The sequence below is a fragment of the Mirounga angustirostris genome, unplaced genomic scaffold, assembly GCF_029215605.1.
Source record: "Mirounga angustirostris isolate CCGP_5_RB_7025 unplaced genomic scaffold, mMirAng1.0.hap1 SCAF_6, whole genome shotgun sequence".
In the NCBI taxonomy this organism is placed as follows: domain Eukaryota; kingdom Metazoa; phylum Chordata; class Mammalia; order Carnivora; family Phocidae; genus Mirounga; species Mirounga angustirostris.
Genome location: NW_026991714.1, coordinates 35,314,007 through 35,324,693, shown reverse-complemented (window position 1 = coordinate 35,324,693; position 10,687 = coordinate 35,314,007). Strand labels below are relative to the sequence as shown.

Genomic DNA, 10,687 nt, shown 5'->3' with positions numbered 1-10,687 from the left:
TCATGGTTTGTCTCCCCCTCCGATTTCTCCCCCTTCATTCTTCCCCTCCTGCTATCTTCTTCTTTTTTTTCTTAACATATATTGCATTATTTGTTTCAGAGGTACAGATCTGAGATTCAACAAGACGGTAATTTCTATAAACACTAAAGAGGAAGAGGAAGACAAGGACCTTGATCACAAGAAGTTTATACTCTATCCCTGGAGGGAGAGGACTCAGATGGGTGATAATCAGTCTTTTCTCCTTCTAACCCAGAGCTTCTTACTATGATTTGAGTTGATGGGGAGGAAGGCTGCGTAGAGCTAGAGATCCAATTAGGCATTCTTGGGGGCTTGGCCTTCTGTCTTCTGAACAGCTAGCTAGTTTTCTTTCCTCTCTCTCTCTTGTTAAAATACAGTTAGGAAGAAAGAGGTATCAGTCATAGGAGCCTCTGGTCAGGTGTGAGATGGCAAATAGGGTTTTGCCCTAGAATTAATCAGTATCTGCTATTCGTGTACTGTAGCTCAGAAGTTGATTTATCTTCCGATCTTAAAATGCCAAGCCTGGTGGGATTTAATAAAAGTTTCTCTCCTGTCACCCGTACCATGAAACAAAAACGAATCCTCAACATACTTATAAGCATGTAATATGAATATCAGAGTCCCTAACAGTGACGCAAATGCTGCCTGCCGGTCACGCAGCTGCTCTTCCCGCAGTGCTCAGCTAAGACCCCCTTGGGCAGCATGCTCACCCTCTCTGCTGTCCACCCCAGGGAAACATGCCCCCCAGGAATCAGATACTGAGCCATAGTATAAAACGAGAGTTTTATTTCAAAATGCAAAATGGTGGTCATTGTAATAATAATAATAATAATAATAATAATAATGATAATAATAATAATAATATAAAAAGCATTCCCCGCCTTCCGCCCTAGTGCAAAATGGTAGATGCACTCGTATAGCTCAAAGATACGTAATTTTGGACATGTCATCCTGCAATGCTGCACAGCAGCAACACTTAATCCCAAACTCCTTTGGTGGATCCGTGTGGTAGTTCAGTTCTGGAAGTCTGCGGCTTCTCAGATCTAAGTCCAAACAACACAGCACTCCTGCTCTCTCCCACTTGAGCCCGGCCCTAGGCCCTAGACGCGCTCTTTCTCGCACTCAGGCTCTCTCTCCACTCCCTCTGCGGGCTCCCCGGGGTCCTAGGAGGCGTGCTGCCGGTTGGAGAGCGCCCGGCTGCCGAGACGGCCTCCTGCTGCTTGCTCTTCTCCCGCAGGGTCTGGGTCGCGAGGACCTTCCGCTTTCGGGCCACCAGCAGCTCGGCCACCGCTGCCTCCTCGGCCCGCAGGCGGCTGGCGACCGTGAAGGGGCTGCACACAGTCTCCACCAGGCCGATCACCACGCCGAAGAAGGCCAGCACGCCGCCCAGCACGTACAGCTTCACCAGCTTCCGACTGGGCCTCCAGGCCATCAGCTCCTTGGCCAGCGAGATCAGCTCCTGCACCGTTTCCATCTCGGGGGCGGGGGTGACCTGCGGGAGGGGCGGCGCAGGAGAGGGGACCGTTCAGCCACGGAAGGATGGCTCCAGCCTGCCCGAGAGCCCCCTCGCTCGGCCGTCCCGCGGGCAGGGGGGCCCGCCCGGCGCGCTCTGCCACCCGCCGGGGCTCACCTCCGAGGCGCAGCGCGAGCAGGAGGCAGCTCGAGCCGGGGGCGGCGGCGGCGGCGACGGGCAGTGCGTTCTCCTCCTCCTCCTCCTCCTCCGGGGCAGTGCGTTCTTCTCCTCCTCCTCCTCCTCCTCCTCCTCCTCCTCCTCCGGGGCAGTGCGTTCTCCTCCTCCTCCTCCGGGGCAGCCGCGGCTCTTCCAGGTGGAGACTCCGCAGCCGGCACCTTGGACGTGCCCCGGGGCCGCTTATATCTTTCCTCCAAGACCCGCCTCCCGGGCTCCCTTGGCCCGGGGCCAGCGCCGCTAGCGCCAGAGGAACAAGGGGGGAGGAAGGAGGGGGGAGGCGGGCGAAGGAGAGGGCAGGGCGCGGAAGGACCTAGGTGGAGGCGGCCAGGAGCTGTGCACGCCTGGGCCTTGTGAGCTGGGAGTCCCAGGCAGGGGAGACCGCGGCGGGGGTGCGGGGGTGCGGGGTGCGGCCGGGACGCAGGAGGTCCCACGCCGGGTGTGCCCACCGGTGAGGACCCGGAGCCTTGGGAGGTATCGCGTACGTTTCCCACGGGACTCTTCCTTAGTGATGTGGGTGGGTGGCACAGCTTTCCTTGTCTGGGGTGGCCCGTGAGGGACCCCTGATGAGTTCATCGCGGGGAGGGGGGCGTTCTACCTAACCGGAAAATCTTTAGTTTTTATTCCTAAGGGTTGTCGTCTACCCACAGGTGTGGGGATCGGACGGGAGAAGACAAGGGGAGAGGGATCCTGGTAAGGAGCAGAACCAGGTCTCCAGACTCTGTATGTGCTTCTGTTTCTTTCCGGCCTGACTGGTTTTATTCACAGGTGCTTGCCCTGCCAGGGTCACTTGATCGATAACTACTTATTGAGGGTGCCCTTTTGCACAACTGTGTGTGTGATGCGTCTCTGCGCTTGCCCCTGTTTGTATATGTACTTCTGGGTATCATTAAATCCCAGTTATCCCCACTCCTACTTGAGAAGTGCAGCTGGGGGCTACAGGGCAGAGGAGATGGAAGCGGACCGTCGATAAATTTCTTCTGCTTGGTCTGGATTGCAAATACTTCATGCCGTCAGTAATTACTTACCACTTCCCTGGGTTTGGAGTTGCAACATCACTGTGCCATTTCAGCTCATAGAAACAGGGGCAGAAGGGTGAGAATAGAGGGTTTGGGTAAGAGCTAAACAGAGAACTCTTGGGGGGGGGGGGGGCGCTGGCCGGCTCAGTTGGAAGAGCATGTGACTCTTGATCTGTGGTCCTTAGTTCAAACCCCACCTTAGGTGCAGAGATTACTTAAGACTTAAAAAAAAAAAAAAAAGCACTCTTGGAAGCAAGGGAGGAGAGAAAGATATATTTTGGCTGGAATTAAACATCATCACCCTGGTGTGGAGGGTGTAATGATTTGGCTTTGGTTAATCCATTTACCAGAGTTAGCTAGCAAGAGGGGAAAAGCGGAGGCAAGTGGGCCAAAGGGCTGCCAGCAGTTAAGGAGGAGGAGGAGGAAATCAGACTGTCCAGAAAATTGTAAAGGTCAGTGATACAATCTTGCAACAGCCTCCTGTGGGGAGGGACAGGGAAAGGAGCTGTTTCATGAAGATCAAATGTTTGAGTCCTTTTCTGGGGGGGGGGGGGGGGGTGCGGTTAGGCAATTTCCCAGACAATTCAATTAAAAAAGACAACCATAACAACTACCCTTTGCCTTGGCTATTAGCATTTAAGGTAGTAAGATTTGTGTGTGAATGCGGATCGGCAAGGTTAGTTAAGCAGCAATGGTAAAATTCTGCCTTTTAGCCTGCTCCCAAGCAGTGAAGGTGACACGGGGCCAAATAAGGGTTATTCCTAGAGGATGGTGAACACTGCTTATTGTTCTTTTAATGTTAGACAGGAAATTTCTGCCACAAGGGACCAAGTTGAGATTAATATCAATCTTGGCATTTTCTTTCTTTCTTTTTTTTTAAGATTTTATTTATTTATTTATTTGACACAGAGAGAGAGAGAGAATAAGAAGGGGAGAGGCGCGGGCGCCTGGGTGGCTCAGTTGGTTAAGCGACTGCCTTTGGCTCAGGTCATGATCCTGGAGTCCCGGGATCGAGTCCCGCATCGGGCTCCCTGCTCAGCGAGGAGCCTGCTTCTGCCTCTCTCTCTGCCTGCCTCTCTGCCCACTTGTGCTTTCTCTGTGTGTCAAATAAATAAATAAAATCTTTAAAAAAAAAAAAAAGAAGGGGAGAGGCGCGGGGTACCTGGGTGGCTCAGTCGTTAGGCTTCTGCCTTTGGCTCAGGTCGTGAGCCCAGAGTCCTGGGATCGAGCCCCGTAATGGGCTCCCTGCTCAGCGGGGAGTCTGCTTCTCCCTCTCTCTCCCCCCCTACTTGTGTTCCCTCTCTTGCTGTGTCTCTCTCTCTGTCAAATAAATAAATACAATCTTTAAAAAATTAAAAAAAAAAAAAAAGAAGAGGAGAGGCACAGCGAGAGAGGGACAAGCAGACTCTCCGCTGAGCAGGGATCCTGAGGGGGGCTCGATTCCAGGACCCTGGGATCATGACCTGAGCCAAAGTCAGACACTTAACCGACTGAGCCACCCAGGTGCCCCAATCTTGGCATTTTCTTTGAATCTTCCTTAAAATTCTAGAGAAGTCTCTAATAACCTGGCAGAAATGATATGTGAGCCACCTCAAGATTTGTGAGTGTGCCAAACACTGGCTTCTGGAAGAGTGTATGATGTATACCTTACTATGGGGGCTTTCACCTGGTTCCTTCTCTGAAGGTGAGTCAGCCCAGCTTTGGTTGCAAAACTCCGAAGTTGACTCCATCGTAAGCATTTCTGGTATTTCTGTAACTCAAAGACGAAAACCACATGTCTTCCGTGGTCAGCGGGCTGCAGTTTATCTGGGGTTCCCCTTTTTTGTGATTTCCCCTCTTTCCGTCTTTGATAATCTGACTTTGGCCTCCTCCAGACCCCACCAGCTTCCTGGCTGGGGCTGGGCAGAAAGAGCAGCAGGTGGTATGGATTGGGTGTGCCAGTGCATCTGGTGTTTCTGGTTTAGGTGGGAGCTGGAGCTGAGTAGGAGATGGTGGGAATAGAAGGCTGAGGAATCCACGATCAACTTATGTTTAGGAATTTCTGGTAGCTCCTCTGTCTAGGTGGGGGAGGAGAACCCAACTTCTAGGGTAGAGGGTTAGGTAGGGCTTGGGAAACTAAGCATGTGATTCAACAGTGCTGATGTCACTTTAGAGATGGAAAGCCTTATGTTACATCATACAGGCCAGACCAGCTGTATGGTGATGAACCATTTCAGTGTGTCTAGGGCTGAGGGGTTTCCCTGAGTGCAGGACTTGCGGGGCTGAAACTGGGACAGCTCTGGGCTAATTGGGATAGTTGGTCAGCCTACCCTTGAGTCTATCCTAACATTTAATTGTGCCATTTCTGGGAAGGTAGGAAAGGCCAGTTTAAAATTTATTTTGCTTTCCAAATCCCTTTCTCCCAAACATTAAAATTAAAAAAAACACCCAGAGCCATCTGCAGAGGAAACCATCACAAAGGGGCAGCAGGTGGTCCTAGGGGTGAGTGCAGAAGAGAGATAGAGCTGTCCCCACAACTGTGCCTTAGGGATTAAAGGAACAGGGGACAGAGGCCTTTTGGATGAATGGTTGTATATGAGCCTCAATTATTAGTAGTAGTATTTTGTTACCAGCTCCTTGCCACCTACCAAAGTCACTGCCCACCCCTGGTATAATAGGAGGCTGAAGGGACAGGATCATCCATCATAGGAGATAGGATAAAATCATCTGTAAATCTTAAACTCCATTTTTTTTCTAGTCCTTGGGTTACTTTCATTTCATGTACACTAGTTTTGGAGAGGTTTCTTTCTTTTCTTTTCTTTTTTTTTAAGATTTTATTTATTTATTTGACAGAGAAAGACACAGCGAGAGAGGGAACACAAACGGGGAGTGGGAGAGGGAGAAGCAGACTCCCTGCCGAGCAGGGAGCCCGATGCGGGACTAGATCCCGGGACTCCAGGATCATGACCTGAGCCGAAGGCAGTCGCTTAACCAACTGAGCCACCCAAGCGCCCTTGGAAAGGTTTCTTATCTCTCGAATATCAGTGGATGATTTTTATTTATTTTTATTTTTAAAGATTTTATTTATTTATTTGACAGAGAGAGACACAGCGAGAGGGGGAACACAAGCAGGGGGAGTGGGAGAGGGAGAAGCAGGCTTCCCGCGGAGCGGGGAGCCCAACTCGGGGCTCGATCCCAGGACCCTGGGACCATGACCTGATCCGAAGGCAGATGCTTAGCCAACTGGGTCACCCAGGTGTCCCAGTGGATGATATTTAAATCTACGTGTCTAATCTTTGTCTTCCTCTGGTTTTGTAGACTAGAGTTCTAGAGTCTAGACATTTCTGTGTGGATCTTCTGCTTTTATGACAAGCTTAACACACTTTAAGACTCCCCATATTCTCTGTACTCTGACAAACTAAGTCACCTTCTCAGTATCCTTATGGTTAGCAGAGGCATCTCAATTTTACCTATTCTCTGGAGAAACACTGTGGCATTTTCTTAGAGAGGCTTTTCCTGACCATTCTATCTTACCATTCCCTACCCAATGCCCTGCTTTATTTTTCTTCATAGCACTAGCACCTGACTTTATATTGATGTAACTGTTGCTTTGCTTTTGTGTTATCTTCCATGCTCATTGGAGGTGGATAAGCTTCATGAGGGCTGGGACTGTATTTTGCTTTTCACTGTGTCCTCAGAGCCTCCTATGATCCTTGGCATATGGTAGGTCCTTAATAGGTAACTATGGGATTAATGAATGTCTTCCCCATTGGACTGGCAGGGGAGGAATTATGTTTATTAAGTTTGCATGCAGTTAGATGTTTAGTGGATGCTCAAAGAAGCATTCAGATTTTTTTTTCTTTCTCTCTCTCTTTTTTTTTTAAGTAGGCTCTGTGTCTAGCATGGGACTTGAATGCACAACCCCGAGATCAAGAGTTGCATGCTGTACCAACTGAGCCAGCCAGAAGTCCCATTTTTTTTTGGTTTTTGACAGTTTTCTTTTCTCTTTTGTTGTTGTTCTTTTTTTTTTTTTTTTAAAGATTTTTATTTATTTATTTGACCAGAGAGATATAGCAAGAGAGGGAACACAAGCAGGGGGTGTGGGAGAGGGAGAAGCAGGCTGCCCGCCAAGCAGGGAGCCCGATGTGGGGCTCGATCCCAGGACCCTGGGATCATGACCTGAGCCGAAGGTAGACGCTTAATGACCGAGCCACCCAGGCGCCCCCCCCCTTTTTTTTTGCCTTTAGTCCTTTCCTCTGTAATTTATCTCAAACACTACCACCAAATAAATCTTCCTAAAATTAAATTTTTATTCTTAATTGCCTGCTTAAAACCTGGATCATTTCTTTCTTTCTTTTTTTTTTTTTTTTTAAGATTTTATTTATTTATTTGAGAAAGAAAGAGTGAGAGAGAGAGCCCAAGAGGGGTAGGGTCAGAGGGAGAAGCAGACTCCCTCTGCTGAGCAGGGAGCCTGACGTGGGACTCGACCTGAGCCAAAGGCAGTCGCTTAACCAACTGAGCCACCCAGGCACCCCTGGATCGTTTCTTATTGCCTACAAGGACTCCTGGATTCTGCATATTGGATTTATTTGATTGACGTTCTTGGAATCTGAGACTTCTATGATCTGCTCCTCTGCTCTTCCCTCCTCATCTAACTTTATATTCCATTCTTCTCCAACAAGAACCCTTTGCTCCACAGATGGGTTTCTCATGGCCCGAGAAACAGTGCATTCTCATTGTGGCTGCCTCATCTTGGCTCGTAATCTTCTTCCTACCTGAAATGCTGTTCTCTTTCTACTCTGTCTTCCTTTCTTCAGTTCACGTGCTCCAAGAAGCCAGCAGCACACCCTGATCTCTCCTTTCTGTGAATTTCAGCCGCCCTTGTGGCTCACTGTGCACCAGCTGGCGCTGCCTTATGTACTGCTTTATACAGCTCTCTCATTGTTCCCTGTGGGCTTGCCCGGTCTCTGTGGAAGACCAGATCTTTGTACCTTTCATGGTGCTAACGCATAGTAGGGGCTTAATCAATACTAGTTACATTGACCTGAAAGTCAGTATTGAGATTAGAGATTGCAAAATGATCAGACTCTCTTGGGAGGTTATTTTAGGCACAGTGGCTTGTCCTTGGCACAGAGCCTTGGGGGTAAGATTGCCTAAGACCTGGCAGCTTGGCTTCGTTCCTTCCACTCTGGCTTCCTCACCTTTCACTTGTACTCCCAGCTTAGCGTCTGACATTGCAGTGATTGGCTTACTCTAGGGCACTCCTCCAGCCTGCTCCTGGGACCCAGGGCCTTGACAAATCCACACTGGTGAACAGACGCCTCGTAGACAGTTCGCTCATGACTTCTGGCCAAGCAGAACTGCTATCTGCTGGACCATGCAGGATGTGCTGGGAGCAACACCCTACTGCCCACATGCCACTTCTGAATTGTCCTAATCTACTCTGTACGTTTGAATCAGCATGGAATTTTCCCCAAAGCTCAAATGCCAGCTAGACTTAAGAGTATAGGGCTCTGGGGCCAAACAGACTTGGGTTCGTTCAAGACCTGGCTCCTCTTACCAGCGTCTGACCTTGGACAAGTGACTTAACTTCTCCCGTCTCGTTTCCTCGTCTGTAAAGTGGGGATGATGATCACACCTAATAAATGAGGTGTGGTGAAGCCTGAATGAGCTGGAGCACTGGCAAGGGCTTAGCAGTCTGGCACGAATAAAAGCAATCATTACATGTTATTGATTCAGTCATTATTCTGTTGTCTTTACCCCCTGCTCAGGTCAGTAATTCCTGTGGTCCTTTATCCTGGCCCAGGTCATTCACATCCCCGAGGTGACATATAGGCAGCGATAAGGTCCAAAAATGTTTATTGAAGCTGGCCTGGTATCTGATACTATGTTAGGTATTGTTATGGAAAGCAGAATACAGCACTGTTTTCGCCCTCAGGAGGCTCATAGTCAAGTAGAGGACTCAGACACTAAATAAGTTATTACAAGATACTGGGATAAGCACAATAATAGAAATATACACAGGTAAACAAACAGAATAGAATGAGAAATAGATTTTTTAAGGGTATTTATTTATTTATTTATTAAAAGATTTTATTTTTATTTATTTGACAGAGAGACAACCAGAGAGGGAACACAGCAGGGGGAGCAGGAGAGGGAGAAGCAGGCCGCCCGCAGAGCGGGGAGCCCGATGCGGGGCTCGATCCCAGGACCCTGGGATCATGACCTGAGCTGAAGGCAGACGCTCAACAGTTGAGCCACCCGGGCGACCCTAGAATGAGAAATATATTGACTGATTCAGTTTGGGGAGGAGATGGTCAAGGAAGGCCTAAGAGTAGATGATGCCTGAGCAGCCGAGGGTATTAAAGGATGGATGATGTTTACGTGCTGACTCTGGGAGGGAGTGGGGGTTCAGGGTTAGGGGAGGCCTGGAGTGAGAGAGGGCTGCATATAAAAAGGATGGGATGCATAAGAATACGTTGCATGTTCCAAGAGAAGTTAGGCAACATTGGCCTCAGAGCACAAAGGATGGGTTTTGGGAAATGGCAGGAAATGAGGGGGAAGTAGTAGGCAGGAGCCATAATGAACAATTACCTAAATGATTGCCAACATATATGATGTCTAGGAACTATTGACCACTCCCCTGTTCTAGAAAGACATTGTCCTTGGCTTCCATGTCATCGTATTCTAATTTTCCTCCTCTTCTATTCTGGACACTCCTTAGTTTTTTTTTTTTTTTCCCCCTCACTTCTGCCTTTTTAAAATAAAAAATATTTTTAAGTAGACTCCATGCCCAGCATGGAGCCCAATGCAGGACTTGAACTCATGACCCTGAGATCAAGACCTGAGCTGAGATCAAGAGTTGGGCACTTAACTGAGCCACCCAGGTTCCTCACCCTTTTGCCTTTTATACGACCTCTGAATATCAGCAGTTCTCAGGACTCAGTCCTGGAACCTCTTTTTAAACTTTACATACTCTCTTTAGGTGATTTAATTTACTTGCGAGGCTTCCGTTATGCCTCTGTGCAGATGATGTACACATCTGAGCCCTAGACCTCTGTATCTTCCTGCCCAGGCTATGTCTTAACTTGGATATCTTGCAGCTATCTAACTTTCTGCATCTGAAGCCAAAGTCAATATTTCCACCCCCAAAATTTGCACCACCATCTTGCTTCATCTAGGCTTCACCATCTATCTGGGAGTCCAGGTCCTAAGCCTGGGAGCCATCCTTTTCTCCTCTCTCTCTGTCACCTCTTATATACAATCATCAAGACTTGTCATTCTGTCTCTTAAATATCTCTTGACTTTATTTGCTTTCTATCCCCCTTACCACCCTCCTAGTCTAAGCCCTCATCATCTCACCTGGACTATTGCTATGGTCTCACAACTGATCTCTCTGCCTTGGGTTTTGACCTAGCCAATCCAATTAATCCAATCCTATCCAATGTAAACTTAAGAAAAAAGAAAAAAAGCAAACCTTATCATGTCACTCTTCTCTTTAAAACTCTTCAATGGATCCCCATGTTGCCCTTTGGATCGTGGCCTGGATTCTTAGCATGGTGTATAAGTTCCCCCATGATCTTGTCCTTGTCTGTTTTTCCAGTTTCATTGTATGTCCCTCAACCCTTGTTCTCTAGGTGCCAGCCACACTGTTGGGTTCTTTCACAACTTCAGATCCTTCCTTGTGTTGTTCTCTCCACCTGGAACACTTTCATCATTTCCCTTGATCTTATGAACTCGTACTCATCCTTCAAGTGTCACTACCCTCTTGCTGCCTCAGGGAGGCCTTCCTTGATGCTTAGGTGTTGCACGGTCCCACAGCCATCTTACTTTCCCTTTCATGATTCTTGTGTGTCTGTGTTGCCAGACTGTAAGCTCTGTGAGGGCGGAGACTATCTCTGTCTTGTTCAGTGTTCTCAGAGCTAGCACAATGCATCATCTATTGACTTATTTAATCATAGCTATCAATTTGCCTTATATTGAA

General features: G+C 48.4%; 2 protein-coding genes across 12 annotated transcripts in view; one reads left to right on the top strand and one right to left on the bottom strand.

The window, feature by feature from the left end:
* Positions 1–787: 787 nt before the first annotated feature.
* On the bottom strand, positions 788–1,849 carry G0S2 (G0/G1 switch 2). The gene is given in 3 exon segments (XM_045877145.3): positions 788–1,225; positions 1,228–1,510; positions 1,649–1,849. Coding segments are annotated over 2 exon segments (309 nt in total). The 5' UTR covers positions 1,493–1,510; positions 1,649–1,849; the 3' UTR covers positions 788–1,181.
* Positions 1,850–1,975: 126 nt separating this feature from the next.
* LAMB3 (laminin subunit beta 3) overlaps positions 1,976–10,687 on the top strand; it is a 66,493-nt gene continuing 57,781 nt past the window's right edge. The window contains exons 1-2 of one of the 11 annotated variants that reach the window (XM_064594107.1): positions 1,977–2,058; positions 2,356–2,398. The gene's annotated coding sequence lies outside the window, so the exon portion shown is untranslated. The other 10 variants (XM_064594108.1, XM_064594110.1, XM_064594109.1 and 7 more) reach the window with 10 other exon arrangements.